The 18,038-nt window shown below is 40.7% G+C and overlaps 2 protein-coding genes across 2 annotated transcripts; both read right to left on the bottom strand.

The window, feature by feature from the left end:
* Positions 1-11,562: 11,562 nt before the first annotated feature.
* On the bottom strand, positions 11,563-12,603 carry PtA15_11A362 (uncharacterized protein; the record flags this gene model as incomplete). The annotated part of the gene is made up of 1 exon (XM_053161262.1): positions 11,563-12,603. The coding sequence occupies one exon, from the start codon at positions 12,601-12,603 to the stop codon at positions 11,563-11,565; it is 1,041 nt and encodes a 346-aa protein (XP_053025226.1).
* Positions 12,604-13,011: 408 nt separating this feature from the next.
* Positions 13,012-14,218, bottom strand: PtA15_11A361 (uncharacterized protein; the record flags this gene model as incomplete). The annotated part of the gene is made up of 6 exons (XM_053161261.1): positions 13,012-13,248; positions 13,409-13,504; positions 13,592-13,625; positions 13,706-13,748; positions 13,827-13,850; positions 14,197-14,218. 6 exons carry the CDS (start codon positions 14,216-14,218, stop codon positions 13,012-13,014), a joined length of 456 nt encoding a protein of 151 aa, XP_053025225.1.
* Between the last annotated feature and the right edge of the window lie 3,820 nt (positions 14,219-18,038).

Raw genomic sequence — 18,038 nt, 5'->3', positions numbered from 1 at the left:
AAAAAGGAGAGAGGAGTCCTTCAAACGGGAGTAGAAGATATATTGGGCAACAATATCATGTATAAGCATAAGTACATATGTGTCTAATGAGTTCAGTTTGAGTAAGTGTGAAACCTGAGTGAAACTCTTACATTCCCACGCTGGGATGAGATATAGTGGCAGAAACACCAAGAAGCTACCAAAGTAGTGATATTTGGGAACTGATCAGACTGTAGCTTCTACATTTGGGGGTTTTGTGGGCATTAAGGGTACATAATGAATCTTTGAGGGCCTGTAAACATTTTGGTAACCATATGGCAGAAGGATTCCCACGCTAGGATGAGATATAGTGGCAGAAACACCCAGAAACTACCCAAGTAGTGATATTTGGAAGCTGATCACACTGTAGCTGCTACATATGGGGATTTTGTGGTCATTAAGGGTACATAATGAATCTTTGGGGGTCTCTAAACATTTTGGTAGCCATATGGCTGAAGGATTCCCACGCTGGGATGAGATATAGTGGCAGAGACCCCAAGAAACTACCAAAGTAGTGATATTTGGGAACTGATCAGATTGTAGCTGCTACATTTGGGGGTTTTGTGGTCATTAAATGTACATAATGAATCTTTGGGGGACTTCAAACATTTTGGTAGCCATATGGCAGAAGGATTCCCACTCTTGGATGGGATATAGTGGCAGAAAGACCAAGAAACTACCAAAGTAGTGATATTTGGAAGCTGATTGCACTGTAGCTGCTACATTTGGGGGTTTTGTGGTCTTTAAAGGTACATAATGAATCTTAGGGGGCTTGTAAACATTTTGGTAACAATATGGCAGAAGGGTTCCCACGCTGGAATGAAATATAGTGGCAGAAACACCAAGAAACTACCAAAGTAGTGATATTTGGAAGCTGATTGCACTGTAGCTGCTACATTTGGGGGTTTTGTGGTCATTCAAGGCACATAATGAAATTTTGGGGGTCTCTAAAACATTTGTCTAGCCATATGGCAGAAGGATTCCCACGCTGGGATGAGATATAGTGGCAGAGACACCAAGAAACTACCAAAGTAGTGATATTTGGGAACTGATCAGACTGTATCTGCTACATTTGGGGGTTTTGTGGTCATTAAAGGTACACAATGAATCTTTGGGGGCTTGTAAACATTTTGGTAACCACATGGCAGAAGGATTCACACGCTAGGATGAGATATAGTGGCAGAAACACCAAGAAACTGCCAAAGTAATGATATTTGAAAGCTGATCACACTGTAGCTGCCACATTTGGGGGTTTTGTGGTCATTAAGGGTACATAATGAATCTTTGAGGGCCTGTAAACATTTTGGTAACCATATGGCAGAAGGATTCTGACAGCTCTGTTTATGAAGCTTAGGGCAAAAAACCCGTCAAAATAAGGGTTTTGGGCCCTAGCACTATAACTGTGCTGATGTAAACACTGGTAATTTAAATTACCAAGCTTGTTACGTGGCAAATATGGCTACTACAAGGGTTTTAATACTCTGTAAAAGAGGAGGAATTAATTATGTAATTATTAATTACAGGGAATTAATTTGGCGTAAAAGTAGGTGACAAGCGCTTAAACTGATTGGTTGCTTGACAGAGGTGGTGGTCTTACGGCAACTACTTATAAGGATAAAGCTTTAAATATGCTAATAAGGGATTTTTGATGATTTAAAGGGTTTAATCCAGTGGATTTTACGTGCTGGGGATGGTTTATAAGGAAAAGTGGCTACAAATGTAGCAGAGGAGAATATTCACGGCAAACTTACAGTTTATGGGCGGTGAATGGTCTGGGGGATCTTTTCCTGAGGGCCAAATAGGCCTCTATTTATAGAGGGGACTTCAGTGGGCGTAAACACTGAGTCCTTTTCTCCCTATGGGAGTATCCAGGGGTGTAGCCGTGAAAAAGGGCTTGGCTGTGGGTAATTTAATTGTATTGTAATAGACTAATTTCCCTGACTCTGTCACATGACATGTTTATAACCAATTGTCATGTGAAAGAGCTTCAGTAGAAGTCTACATAATACTTTCACGGGGTATTTTTACACGAATAATATTACTCATTAATGTACAATAGTTTAATTTTATGTACATTGTTTGTTTTACTAAATTTATGTATGTAATACTATTTTTTGGGCGCTTTCTGGGGCCAATTCTTATTCATACAATTAGTACATGAAGGAATAGGAATAAGGGGGTACTTTAAGTGGGTGACCCCCCTTAATTTATGATGAGGAATCTGATTCTGCAATAATAATTTAATAATTATTATTATTTACTAAGTTATTGCAGTCTTTTGGATACTTGATGTATCTCTCAGGCTGACACTTGCCCCCTCTAAAAAGGTTCAATTCTGAAATCATTTAATCTTTGTGTTTAGAGTTCTTGAATCTTCTTAGATATTTATCCGCATCTTTAATTTCCTTTTCTGGTAGCCATTCATTTTCATGAATTGGGTTCCTGTATCTCACAAGATATAATTTATCTTTCTCTCCTCTGATCTTTTTGTCTTTCAAGATCTTATGAATTTTCTTCTCCTCTGACTCTTCAAGTGGAGGTGCTTCTGCTTCAGGTATTTCCTTGCGTAAAGGGAATAATTCAGCATCTGATTCATTATAGTGTTTAAGTAAGCTTACTGGAAATGTAGGATGTTTCTTTTCTAGTTCTCCATATAGTTCCACTTCTACTGCATTTGGTCCATGTAATGTTTTGATTACAAATGGGCCTACAAATGCATTCCTAAGCTTCTTAGGTCCTTTGATATTAGTAAAGTTTGTAGTTGATATTAATACTAAATCTCCTATTTTGAAGCTGGGTACTTCATGCTTTTTGTCCCATTTCTCTTTGCTGTATTCAAATGCATTATCCATGCTTTGTTGGGCATGTTTTATGGCTTTGTCCAGCATATTTTTGAAGCTTGCTGCTGTGGGATGTACTTCTACCAAGTCCTTTTTCAGGCTGTCTTGTGGTAGTCTGGGGTTCCATCCTTTTTCTAAAATAGCTGGTGTTTTCCCTGTTGATGCATGGGTTGATGTCCTGTAGGCTAACTCTAGGGCTGGTAATAATGTGACCCATTCATGAGTGAATCCATCAGAATATTTAAACTCTAATTTATATGCACAGAATCTTCTTAGCATATCTTCTAAAGTCTGAATCATTCTCTCTGCTAGCCCATCTGTTTGTGGATGATATGCTGTTGAGAAAGAGAGTTTGGTGCCAAATAGGCGGTACAAGCCTCTCCATAGATCTGATGTGAATTTGGGATCCCTGTCACTGATGATGTTTTTGAATAAACCTGTCCATGAAATCACTTGTTGCCAAATCATTATGGCTGTGTCCATAGCTGTACCATCTTTGTGACATGGTAGAAATATAGGTGTTTTGCTAAATCTGTCTACAATGACTAGACATGCATTATAATTCTTCTTTCCTCCAGGTGGTAGCCCTGTTACCCATTCCATGATAACTGTTTCCCATGGTCTAGTGGGTTCTTCTATTTTTATCATGTGGCCAAACCTTTTCCCTTTTGCTTTGCTTGCTCTCTGGCATCTCTTAAATGTGGTGCAGTATGTTTCTAAATCTTGCTGCCATGTTGGCCACCATGCTAGGTTTCTTACTCTGTCTTCTGCTCTGTCTGAAGATAGATGGCCAGATGATGTACTGTCATGGCATTCATGTAGTAATGTATTGATCAATACTCTATCCATTACTGTCAGTACACATGTGTGTTTGGATCTGTGGTATATGATTCCGTCAAATAGGTGAAATCTTCCTTCTTGGTATGATTTCTTCCATGCTGTGTCTAGTGCTGCAATCAGGTCATCATCCTTTGAATCTGTTTTGGATAAGATTTGTACTAACAATGTGCAGTTCTTGTCTTGTTTATAGCTATTTCTGATTTCTTCAAAGAATTCATCTTCTAGTTCAGTAATGCTGATTCCCATTATTGGTAATTCTTCTGGGTCTTCAGGTGCCCAGGCTGGATTATCTGGTGTATTTTGTAAGGACCACCTAGAGAGTCCATCTGCATTTTTATGCAATCTCCCTTCTTTATGGATTATTGTCATGTTACCTCTATATACTTCAATGGATATCTGCCATCTAAGCATATGTCTGTTAGAGGTCTTCATGTTAATGAGTGATTTTAGTGCAATACAGTCTGTGATTACATCAAACACACTTCCATCTAGATAATAGTGGAGTTTCTCTAGGGCCCAGACTAAACATAGGCATTCTAGTTGACTTGCTCCATAGCGTGCTTCACTTTTCTTGAGTTGTCTAGATATGAAACAAATGGGACCTTCCACAGGTTTATTATTGATGATTTGTAATTGATGGAGGGCTGCTCCTAGTCTTTCCATTGAGGCATCAACATATAACACAAAAGGTTTCTTGAAATCTGGCATTAATAATAGAGGTGCTCTAGTCAGATGTTCTTTTATTTTATTAAATGCCATGTGTCTTTCTGTGGTCATTTCAAAGGCAGTATCATTGGAAGCTATCTCATACAAGCTTCTGGCTATAGCTGCATAGCCCTCTAGGTGTTGTCTGTAGTAGCTGGCAAACCCAAGAAAGCTTTGCATTTCTTTTTTGTTTGTTGGTGCTGGCTTCTGTAACACTGCTGCTACTTTATTCTGGTCTATGCATAATGCTAGTCCTGAAACTACATGTCCTCACTGCAAGAAAAACTCTAGAAACTGCTTGCAGTTGAGATGCAAGAGCTCAAGGCAAGCTGTGCCTCATGCATGAATCAAGCACTGGTTGATTCCATGCACATTGCCTCATGTATGCAAGAGTGAGTCTAGGTACAAAAAAATGAGTACAGGAGTTGATACCTGTGCAAATTCCCCTTTCATGTGAAAATTCCCTTTTCATGTGCACATACCCCTTTCATGTGCACATATCTCTTTTGTATGCATTCTCCCCTTTCATAATGTGTACATAGCCCTTTATGTGCACATACCCCTTTCATGTGTGTATATCCCTTTCATGTGCATGTATCACTTTCACAATGTGTACATACCCCTTTCATCATGTGTTCATGACCCTTTCATGTTTACATGTCCCCTTTGAGTTGTTTACATCCCTTTCAATACCCCTTTCATCATTCAGGTTTACATACCCCTTTGATGTTTACATATCCCACATACCCCTTTCATGTGCAAATACCCCTTACTGCACATACCCCTTTCATGCATACATACCCCTTTCATCATGTGTACATATCCCTTTTATATGTTAATACACCTCATCACATTCCCCTTTCATGCATACATATTTCTTTCATCTGTACATATCCCTTTCATGTGTACATGCCCTTTTTATGTTATTCTGGCTGGATTCAATGGCGCATGGAGTGTTTAATAAAAGAAAACAAAAGGGTGCTCAGGGGGATGCTCATTTGCCTCAGCCTACTGCATGAGCACTACAGCATGTTCAACATTGAAATGCTGAACAAGGTACACACTCAAGCTGCACCAGCACGGAATTTGAGTGCTTTACTCCAGCTTGAGCTGAGCCTTGATTGAAGCTTGCTGCATCTCAACTGCAAGCAGTTTCTAGAGTTTTTCTTGCAGTGCCTAGTGCTTTAATTTCTGCAAATCCAAATGCACATTTCTTTAATGAAATTTTCATTTTGACATTAATTATTTTTGTTAGAACTAGTTCTATTCTACTCATATGGTCTCCCCATGTTTCAGAGCATATAATTATGTCATCTATGTATATAATTAGCCATCCTAGTCCAAGTTCTTCACAGAAGATGGTATTCATCATTCTTTGGAAATGTGATGGGGCGTTTTTAATTCCAAAAGGCATTCTGAGATATTCATAAACACCTTTGTGTGTTATAATTCTCAGGTATCTTCTTGCACATTCTGTTACTACATTCTGATGAAATCCTTTTAAAGCATCCATACTTGTAATGTATTTTGCTTTGGCTAGGTTTGTCAGTGTCTCCTGTATCCTTGGTATAGGATATCTGTCTGTGACTGTATAGGTGTTCAGGGCACGGAAATCTCCTACCATGCTTGATTTACCATTATGGTAGGTTATAATTACTGGTGTGGTTATTTCCACTTCTTCATTATGCCCTACTTTTCTGAGTACATTGAGCCTTACTAGTTCATCCAGGTGTTTGGCAAGCTCTTCTCTTGCTCTGGGACTTTCTGGATAAGCTGGTCTCCTTAGTAAAGGTGGGTAGGGGCGCTCAATGTTCAATGTAATGTCCACTTCATGGCCTGTAACTGCCCCTAGTGGTTCTTTATCTGATGCAAATGCATTTTTGTTCCTATACAGCATGTTGTGTAACTGTAATAATTGGTCTACACTCAGTTTATCATTAAAGTTAGCTTCTGCTAGTTGTTCTCTTCCAAATCTCTCCTTTTCTTCATCCTGTACTTCTACTTGTTCTACAGGTAAAAGCTCTTTGGATTTAAATAGGAATTTCTTCTTTTTATTGTCATTTCCAATAGTAAAGTATCTTTCTCTGCTATTAGTTATGTCAAAGCCATAGATATTTAAGTAGTCATTTCCTAGTATGAAGTGTTTACTTACTGCATCCTCTCAACACTGGGTCAGCTACGCTAACAATAGCTGTAGCGCAGCGTAGTGTTAGCTTTTTCAGCTACGCTACACCAAAGTTACTGTTAGCGCTCAAAATTGGCAGCTAACGCTTTTTTTTTCAAAAAAAAAAAAAAAACGTTAGCGTAGTGTTAGCTGACAAGAGGAGAAGGAAGTTAACGCTTAAAAAAATTGTTGTTTTCTGAATGTTAGCGGTGTTAGCGACTCAGAAAGTTACGCTATGTATCAGCTACGCTATATATCAGCTACGCTGAGTATTAGCATAGTGATTATATCAGCTATGCTGAGTATTAGCCTAGCAATTATATCAGCTACGCTAAGTATTAGCGTAACTTTTGCTAAATCTGAGCGTAACTTGCGCTAAATCTTAGTGTAACTTGCACTAACTCTCAGTGAAACTTAGATAGGCAAATCTACCCAATCAATATTTTCAGGATACCAAACATGAAACCGGCACAATCAATTACTTGAAAAAAAATATTCAAAAAAAAACAAGTAATTGGGTGTGCAGGGGAGTAAATATGAACATAGAAAGGGAATTTTTTTGTGGGTGGGGGATATGGAAAAAGATGAAATAAGACTAGTCGCAACATCAATTGATTTTTGTTTTAATATTTTACATAATTTTTTTAACTTTTTATGTGATCGTTTTTGGTAGGTAAGAAAAACTTGATTCAGAGGTGCAAAGCAGCAAGAAAAAATATTTGAAAAAGATTACTTTTGTTTTTCACAAAATTCGGTATAAGCAGAAACGATACTTTGGGCTTTGGAAAACTTTCCTGTAACTTGTATGCCTTCTTTGAGCCACAGATGACTACTAACGCATTGCTCAATAGTACGGGGTATTAAGCTACCTCGCCCACTTGAGCAGACATTGGCAGCGGAAGAAAATATACGCTCAGCCGCACATGAAGATGCTGAGCAAGCTAGGTAGTCCTTCGCCAAGGATGCAAGAACAGGATAAGTTGATGAATGATCCTGTAGGTTATGAAACATGAGTGTCATTTCCAAATTGAAATGAGTTTATTACAAAAAACACACCTTCCACCATACCAACAGCGCTTTTGGATCTTTTGCCCTCGGTCCCGGTAGCCGATCCATGTTTTTGATGTAAACTTCAAGCTCTTTACTTTCTTCGACAGCTGAAGCGCTGAACAACTCAAAGATATCATCTTGATCAACAGTTGGATTCATTTTCTTTGAGTTGTTTTCATCTTCAGCTTTCTGTTTTTGTAGCATACTGTCTCGCTTGAAAAAGTGTCGCTCCAATAATTTCTTTGCCTCGTCAGCTTTTTCAGGCCAGCAATGCGTAAAAAGATTCAAGCGAAATGTTGGATGGAGAATCGTTGCCATGACAAGAGTTTCACATTCAAGCGCCTCGTCCTGGTAGGTCTTGAGCTTTTCAATCATTTTAATATACATCGGATGTAACACATCTCCTCGGTCGGATCCTTCCTCTTTCTTTTTCAAATCGCTAATTGTTTGATAATAATTTGGCAACACAAATGCACCTGTAGGCCCATCACCCTCCATCAATTTGGTGAGACGGTTGAAAGGCTGATAAAAAAAATAAGCTTCTTGAACAAAGTCATATATACGTCTTTTGAAATTTTTTTTCTCACTTCTAACTCCTTGTTTAATTCTTTAATCATCAACCATTCTTTATTTGAGAACTGAATTTCCTTAAAGTGACCAAACTTCTTGCGATTTTCTTTACGACTGGATTTGGAAATTTGATCTTGGTATTTAACATACTCATCGTGGAGCATTGAATCGATAACCTACAGTCAAAGCTATCAGTGATAAATTTTAATTGTAAAGCTAATTGAAGCGCAAATACTTACTTCTCTTGCCTCATAGGCACGCTGTCGGCTTTGATATTTTATGTTCCAGCGAATTCCGTAGCCTGCAATCAGACCCTTCAGGTTTTTTCCTGCTGCACGACGGTCAAATTCCTGTCTCCATACACACAAGCCAGTTATCTTTTTGACTACAAAGTCCAACTATTTTCTTATAGTTCAGTCAGTACGCAAAAAATAAAAGAAAAATACAAGATAGAAGATCGTAAACCTACTGCTTTAGTCAAATCATGCAACTCATTAGACTCATTCCTGTTTGTAGCAGATTTACTCTTATTTCCAGCATTCCTACTTCTTCTCGCCTTATCTTCTCTCTCAACCGGTTCAGAATATTCATCTTCTTCTACCACATCATCGTCCTCTACCACGTCATCCTCATCCTCGTTATAAATATCGCTATCCGTATTGTCACCAGCATCGCTTTCCTCTACCAATCCATCTGCAGCATCTTCATCCTCCTCTTCCAAGATTCGCTCCAGATTATCTGAGTAGGGGAAAGCGCCAAGAAAAGATTTCTTGATCTTTGGTGGTGGTGGGGCTTCAATACCTAATTCGTTCAAACCAGCATTAACAACCAATGCCATCTTGTGGCAAAAGCACTTAATGTGCATCGTATTGTAGTCCCATTCGATTTCGTCGGTTCCTTCAAGGAGACGCAATTGGGAGTGCATTGTTGAAGCCATTGTACCGTTGTTTGAGCCCGAATCTGTAGTCTGGCATAGCATGTATTTACAAGAAAAAGAAAACCAATTAGATTTTGGATATCTACCGTATAAGCAAGAAAACTTATCTTTCCCTGAAGTTGATGCTTCTTCAAAACGTTGATTACTGGCTCAGCCAACAAGCTCCCTCTGTGGTGACAAGCAACAAGTTTGAGACTCAGATGGAGTACGTTGTAGTTCCAATCGTTATCAACAAAAGAAACTGAAGCGCCGATAAATCCAAAACGGTTCCCTTTGGTTGTCCAAACATCATGTATAAGATTGAACTTGCTGTTGGTATCCTGATGATTGATAAATCATTTCAACAAGATAAGTCAGTAATTCTCCCAAAAAAATCAAATTAAATTACACACTTTTACACGTTTGATCATTGCAGCTTGTAAGTCCAAGTACACTGTTCTAGCCGAATCGGCCGCCCATCTTCGCTTAAACAAGTTGGCACCGGCTTGACAGTAGTGAAATGCTGCTTGCAGATAAGCATCCTCAACTCGAGTCCAAGGGATTGCTTGACGTAACAACCACAGAGATAAGATCTGATTGAGTACAACATTATTGAACTTTTCAACTGGGGCGAAATGGTGAGTGATTGTTCCAGGTTTTCCACCAGCCTTTTTCAGTCTGTCTTCTTCAAGCGTGGTCGGAGGCAGCTTGGCACCAGCAGCAATAGCATCACGACGTTTTGGGCATCCTTCCGAAATCCTTCCACCCTGACGAGACCCATCACGATGCGCACGAAGATTTGAAAAGCTGCTTTGAGAAACTCGCACTTCTTTTTTACACCATTTACAGCTGTATGTCTGTGGTGGTTTATCAGAAGGCTTCAAATAAAAAAGAAAGATGATGAGTTATAGCATCATTCATAAAAAAAATTTCTTAGGACTTACATCATCCTTGCGACGGAATGGATCAGAAAAAAAATCCTTGGCATCGTCAAACTCAGGGTTGCGTCTTTTCCGTTTTGGTTGTGCCTTTGAATTTTCTTCATTGGAGTCTTGGATATAATCAGTAGCCTGGGAAGATTGAGCTTTGGAGTTGGCAGGATTTCTTTGAGAGCAACTTGAATTGTTTGGTTTCTTTCCGTTTTGTTTGGTGGCAATAGGTGTGTCTTGGGAGATCAAATCTGAATCAAACTCTGAGGGTGCCTTTCGTTTTCTGGGTTGAGTTGTACTTGATTCTGTGGCAGTTCTATTGGACAAAAGGGGCTGGGTGATTGAACGACGTGAATCTGGTGAAGGGTTGATCATTCCAGATCTCCTGATAGGGGTGGTGACTCTTGAGGATCGACGAACTTGACCCTCGGAAGCATTGCTTGTGTATCCAGCTTGTTTGGTAGATTGAGCTGGCATGAATTTTCAGAACGGAGTGATGGTTTTAAGAAAAAGTAGGACTTGGAGGAGCTGAATTTGTTTGTGGTGAATGGTATGTATTGGACAGCAAACAACTTGCGAGTTTGGGAAAAAAATGTATGCAAGAGAACTCTGCATAGCTTGGACTGACTGGTGACCCGTAGTTTTTTGCGGGCGCTCAAATTAATATCTGTGACCCACACCAGAAAATATAGTCTGATCTGAAGGCTCAATTTCACCTCACAGCCATGTATCTGTTTGCATGGCTCAAACCAATGCTTTATTTAATTCCAAATGTGCACTCTTCTCATTAATCTTTTGCTGGTCCATTGATATGAATTCTTGATTATAATTCTTCTATAAATTATGTGGTTATTGTAACTGGCCTTCCTAGCTTAGTCTAATCTATCATGATTCTATTGCAAAGATATTTTGAAAGTAAATTTTCTTTGAAACTTTTAGAATTTTAAGATTCAATTTCTGTGCACACACATTCAACAAATCAAACCTCTGGCAGTTAAAACTTGATTTCTTGGCTAATTCATATGCTACTATTTATTGAATGAAAATGGTCTTTTGAATTCATGTTCTGATTGATATGAATAAAATCCACTATGTATGAATATTCATTCTAATATTTCTGAGTTTCACTATGCTCTATCCAGTCAATTCAGATCAATTCAAGTCCTGAATCTAGTTGTTTGATTGTATATCCTTTGTAATCATGATAATTACTAGTTTTTAAGAGTTAATTGCTTAGATGGCTATTTGTATGCTAATAGAGGTCATGGCTGCTTTTACGCCACATTCTCATTTGTGTACTATTTCATTGAATCAATTCCGACTCAGAAAACATGCAAAATCAAGGCTCTCTCTCATAACTCAAGTCACCCTTTTCCTGAATTGTTGATACATATATATTTTCTTGAGGCTCAAATTGTGTTGAAAGAGGATTTTGTAATTAAATCAGAACATGGTTGGGGATAACAAGTGTAAAATCTTAGAAAGAGAAGAAAAGCGTAAAGTAAAACAAAATTGTGACTGAAGTAGCTATTAAAGTACTTCTACCCATACTACAAAACATATAAAAAAATGATCGCCAAAATAATGGGCTATGCTAGTGTAAAAACCCTTCATATATTTATCACAAGTATGTGCTAAAGCAGAGTTTATTTGTATGGACATTCCAAGACGAGTAAATTGAGAGCTCTTAGAGTGAGGCATAGTGCAGTGAGTATATTTATTCGCTTGCCATATCATCTTGACAATCCCATGCTGATGATCAAAATCAATACCAATACGGTGATCAGGGAAAATAAAAGGCCCCGATTTGATGTCATACTTGGAAGAGTCTACTAAAGTGTAATCAGAAGTGCGAGTTGGAAGAAACAAGACGAAAGCAAATTGAGAGATATCCTCGGTGTCTTTGTGCGGAGGATTAAAAAAACCATTGGTAGTAAACGTAATATGAGGAGTGCAGGTAGACTCTTGTGGAAGTTCACCGTAAGCAAGGTCTGGAAAGGAGGGGATATTATACTTCTTCATGAGGTCTTGATTGTCTTGGAATGGAGTGTGAGCAAGATCCTTGAAGAGATTTCCGATTATTTGACCAACTTTAGAAGACTTGATGTAATGTTCATCAAAGGCCCGCATTTCAGTTTTGTTGAATGCCTTGATGTATCGGCCTACAATCTGGTCCTCATCATATGACTTCCTCCAGCCAATGGCCCACATGAGACCACCCCAAACTCGAGAACAAGAGTGAACACCATTGATAAAACGTTTAGACTTATTTAGAAAATTGGAAACGTAGTTGAGATCTTCGATTTGAGAACTAGTGAGCTCTTCGACGGGTGTGAATTTGACAATGGCTATCACAGACTTTTTGTCAAGAGGATCCTTGATCACGTTGAGTCCGGAGGTGAGAAATCGGTATGATCTGACTTGTTTGTGTGCGGATGCGATTTTGGCGGCAGTTGGAATACGGGTTGGTTTGTCATTGACCCAAGGGATGTTTGGATAGAGGTTGTGAGGTTCGTATTTGACCCGATGCCAAATCACGGACCCGTCCTTCCACTCAAGTTGTTCCTGCATCAAAGCGTTGTTTTCCCTTGATTGCTTTGCCTTATTTCTTAGGCAAGATGCTTTACTGCTCTTATTTTTATGACTAGAAGAATAATTTCAAGTCCCCGGGAGAATGTCCGCCCGAGATCAATCATTTCATCAACATAGTCATTATAATAATTTGCAAGACAGTCAACCAACAAAGAAAAAGGCAAAAGTGACAAGAGAAATATCAATCAGTATCAATGTCCCTCTGAATAGATGTGAGTCCATACCTTTTCTTTTTTCCCATGATGACACACTCCAATGATCTCGCTGTTTGATACTGTTACCAAGTGAAATTGGAGTGGTAAGCACCACGCTCTTGTGAAGAAATTTATTGAATTTGTGAACAGCCCAAAGGCTTGACTTACGTCTGGAAGTTGATTAATTGGCTGCTTAGTCGTTGCAGAGCGTCTGAAAGGATTGGCGGGGTTTCTGAATGGGTTGGGGGCGTCTTAACGGGTGGGCGAGCGTCTGAGCGGGTCGGCGACCGTCTGAGCGGGTCGGCGACCGTCTGAGCGGGTCGGTGAGCGTCTGAGCCGGTCGGCGAGCGTCTGAGCGGATCGGCGCGCGTCTGAATGGGTCGGGGGCGTCTGAACGGGTCGGCGAGCGTTTAAACGGGTCGGCGAGCGTCTGAATGGGCCGGTGTGAGTCTGAACGTATTGGTGGAGCATTTAAAAAGGTGTGGTGTCAACAACAAGGAACACGATCGCAGAGCTGCAAAGAGGAAAAATAGCAGCGAGGAGGGTTGGCATACCTCTTGAAGTCAATTGGGGTTAGCGGGCGTCTGAACGGGTTGGAGGACGTCTAAACAGGTCGGAGGGCGTCTGAACGGGTCGGCAGGCGTCTGAAAGGGTGGGTGGGGCTTCTGAAAGGGTCGGTGGAGTGTCTAAAAGGTTGGCGGGGTGTCAGCAAGCAGAAACAGGCAACCCTAGAGCTGCAATGGGCAAATGAGCAGCGCGGATGGTCGGCTTACCTCTTGATCAAGTAAGCTGGACGGTTGCTCGGCGCTTGCGCAGATTTTGTAAGCCTATCGGCAGGGTGTCACCAAGGGGCATGCAAGCGATTCAACTTCCAAGAGAGAACGTACCTTTGTAAATCAATTGGTCGGTTTCTGCGTGCTTCCCAGGCGTCTAAACAAATCGGAAGCGCACACCATCAGCATTAAGAGAAAGGTGCAATTTCCAATGCAGTTCACAGGGTTGACTTACCTCTGTGAGTCAATTGGTTAGGCGCTGGGCACGTAAAGAGTGTCAGTACCAATGATCAGGTTGTCAGAAAGCAGAAAAAGGCCCCTTGGCAGCTCTGCAAGCTGCAAAGGGGCACAAGGGCAGTTCGGAGGTTGGCTTACTTTTTTAATTTAATCGCTCGGCTGCTGGGCACTCAAAAAGCGTCTGAACAGTTGCGAGGTGGTGAAGTGATAGTAGAGCAGTGAGCATTTGAGGGGAAAAGATGCTATAGGGGCTTGGGATTGGTGAATAAATACTAATTTGTGGATTGCGCTGAGCAGTGAGCGCATATGTAAGAGTTGATTGAAAGGGGCAATGCGAAAAGAGCCAAGAGGTGTATTTGGATACCAACTCTGAAACGGGTCTGGGAACATGCCACGGCAGCCCAAGCATCCACGGGGTTGCATACAATAATACCAGATGAGAGCGTATGGATAACCCATTCTCACGGCCGCTGTATACTCAGGCCTAGTGCAGTGGTAAACACGTGCGATATCCCGGTCCTGTATCAGGCACTCATGTGGGTTCGATCCCCAAAAGGGACTGAGCTGCCCTAGTTTGGCGTGCTTTTATTTCATTCTTCACGGATCCCATCTCCTGTCACACAGCGTAGCGCAGCGGGAAAAGCTGCACGTTACGCTAACTGTTAGCGTAAACTCAGCTACGCTGTTTAGCAATTAAAAGGTTGTTAGCGATGATTAAACTACGCTGTGTAGGGATCACAAACGTGTTAGCGGTGAGAAAACTATGCTGACAGCTATTTTAGCGGTGATTAGTCCAAGCTAGCGCAAGAAAAAATTGAGAGGCAAAATGATTCCGCTACGCTGCTGTTAGTTTAACTGAAATTAACTGTAACTAACACTATGGAGATCTTGGGTGACAATCTCGTCGCTACGCTGAGGATTATCAGGCAAATAGCGTAGCTTAGCGTAGCGACCCAGTGTTGATCCTCTATCACAATAAATTCCACTGTCATTCTGACTGATCCTGTTGGGTGAGGGATTATTATTGGGCATTCAAATACTCCTATTGGCTTCATGGTGCTGCTGGCACTGTTTATTCTTACTTTCCCTAGTGGTAGAAGGATGTCTCTGTAGTCTGGGCATAATTTTCTCAAGTATGTCTCAGGTACTACTGAGCAATATGCTCCACTGTCCAGTAACATTTCTGCTTCTCTACCATTGAACAGTATGTGTGTAATGTTGGTTTTACCAGCTGTGTAGCCTTTCCCTCTTGTAGGTTTGGTTTTCATCAGTCTTGCTTCCTGGGTGTTTCCTATAGGTTGTCCAGGATGCCATGCTTGTGGTAAATTATGTTCTGTTTCAGCTTCAGCCACTTCTATGTCTATGTTAATCATATTACAAGATCCTGATGAGACTGAAGACCCATCATCATGTGTTTCCTCTGTGTCTGATTGAGTCTTCTCTTCAGCTGTTTCTTCTGCCTCTATTTCAACATTGTTAATGTTTTTCTTTGGTTGAGGGCAGTTTGGTGAAGTGTGTCCCATTTTACCACAGGTGTAGCACTTCTTATCTTTCTGATAACTCTGGTCTTTTGAAGAGGATGGTTTTTTCTCTTCTGTTTTCTCAGTTTTATCTCCTTGATATTTAGGCTTATATCTTCTGCCAATGTGTGTACGTGTAGTTATATCTTCTAAAGTGTTAACAATATCTTCAGTACTTGCATTGTAGGGTAGTCTACTTTTAATGGCGTGCTCTAGATCTCCTCCACATTTTTTGAGGATTCTCAGGTGGACTTCATTGTCTGTTAAATTGGGCCAAATGGCTTTCAATCCATCTTTCTGAGATATTACCCATCTAAGTGGATTGTCTTTTTCAATATCAAAGGTGCTCTCATCAAATTTATTTTCAATTTTGAAGCGCCATGCTGGGCTTCCCCATTTGCTGTTAATTTGTTTTTTCCACCATTCCCAAGATTGTTTGCCATTAGCTGAGCGTAGGTCTGTGAACCAGCGCTTGGCATAACCTAGAGTTACAAAGAAGTTTTGAGTTGTAACTAGGTTTAAAAGTGCATGAGGAAACAGAATCTGAAGTCAAAACAAAGATAACACTTAAGATGAAAAACATATAAGGGTATTTAGGTGTAAAAGCATAGAAAAGGGAGACTTGAGGCTAACTATGTTGGCTCTAAGGCTTACAGGGGAGGTTTTTTTTTTTTTTTTTTTGCTATTTCCACCATCATGTTTGGGCAAACATCAGGGTGGACATTGGCAAGTGGCTTGTTCACACAGGCTCAATGACCCTTGTTTTCTGGTCATTGAACTGAGAAATTCCAAACTCAATGAACAGACACTACATAATGTTCATTGAGCTTGATGGACAGTATAGACTGCCCACCAATCTTGGAAAGACCCAGATCAATGACCAGGATGTGCTTGTTGTTGTACCAGGGCTTCTCCAACTAGATGACCATCAAAAACTGGCCATTGAGTTGGGAGAGGCCACGCTTGATAGCCAGCATGCCCTGGTCATCAATCTTCAGCCTCTCCAAGCTCAAATACTGTGAGCCTGAGTCTCTTTAGTGACCACAGGACACAAGAAGAAAGGGAGAATTATTTGGATTTCTTTGGATAAAGAAAATACAAATAAGAGAGAGAGTGAGAAAGAGAGGAAGAAACTGAGCAGGATCAAGATGAGCAGATATTCAAGATTATTCTGGTGGGAATGCACGTCCACTGGCAATGCTACCTCTTCAGAAGAGTGCTGCCAAGCTGTGCTAGAGAGTGCTACAGCCTCCTCTCACCAAAGAAACGTGGAGGGCTTCTGGATTAGACAAGTTTAATCCAGCCACAATTTTTTAGCTTCCTTCTGGATAGTCAAGGTTCTTTAAATGGAAACCTATGTGGTTTGTTTCTTACAAAAACCACAGAAAAAGAATGCAGTTATGAAGGGACAGCCCTGTGATCAAGAATGAGGCAAAGTCCAGCAGAAAAGAGCAGATCAAGCAAGACACAGAGTTGTACCTCTGAGATAAACAAGGTTCAGTGAAAGAGGTTACTATCCTAGGCGCCTGTGACGGTAGGTATACTGGGAGTGTGGTAATCTCTTTGGTGGTGATCCTGGGGTTATCTGGAGTGTGGTTCTGGTGTGCTGAAGTCTGTAGATAGGCCTCAGGCAAGGGGGATCCTGACTACAAAATTTTTCACAGTTTGCTTATGTAATTCACATATGTACATGTGGTTTGGCGCGCCTGGCAGCGCTGACACGTCACAACTGCGCATGCGCGCCACAACTCAATAACTCAGGGAAGGAGTATAGTTACAAAGAATTGGTAAGTTGTAACTAGGGTTAAAATTGCATGAGGAAACAGAATCTGAAGTCAAAAAAAGGTTTCCTCTTAAGATGAAAAAGATATGAAGTAATTCATATGTAAAAAGTAGAAAAAGGCAGACTTTAGGTCAGCTGAGTTGACTCTAAGGCTGACAAATACGATGACCAGTACATACTGGTCATCCAGCAAGAAGCACTGGAAAAATGAACAGTGCATGCTGGTCATTGATTCAGCCTTTCTGAGCTTGGTAGGCAGTCTACGCTGTCCACCCAGCTTGGAAAAGTGCAGCTGGATGGACAGTACATACTATTCCTCAAGCCAGGCTTTTCCCTGCTGTTTTTACATTATGAATTATCCTTCAAGCTGGGAAAATCTGGGCTCAATGACCAACATGCCGTACTGGTCATTGAGCTGGGATTTTCTGTGCCTGGTCACCTGTAATCAAGTGGAGGGTGTCTGCACTCAATGGCCGGTACATAGAACCGGTCACCAAGTGGAGAACACCTCCACTCAATAGCCAGTACACACACCAGACATTGAGTGGAGAATCTCTCCAATCAATGAAAATAAAAATCAGTCATTGAGTGGAGTATGTTCCCACTTGGTGGCTGGTAATTTAGATATGTCCATTGAGTGGACACACCCTCAAATCAATGATTTTCCAACAGTCATCAAGTGGAGGGAATCTGCACTCAATGACTGTACACCCCATTCAACGGGGTCTTAGAATACCCAATTGTACCAGGCATCCAGTGGAAGTACCCTCAACTAAATTACCAGTGTGTATGGTATGGAGTGGATCAAAGATTAGCCTGATTTGAACATAAGGTAAACATTTTAGAAGCCTTAATCCCACATGCTCAAAAAGCTGACATCAGAGAGTGGAGGTGGTGAGTTGTCATG

Source organism: Puccinia triticina, chromosome 11A, assembly GCF_026914185.1.
Source record: "Puccinia triticina chromosome 11A, complete sequence".
Taxonomy (NCBI): domain Eukaryota; kingdom Fungi; phylum Basidiomycota; class Pucciniomycetes; order Pucciniales; family Pucciniaceae; genus Puccinia; species Puccinia triticina.
The sequence above is the reverse complement of the archived record's forward strand: the minus strand, read 5'-3'. Positions and strand labels throughout refer to the sequence as shown.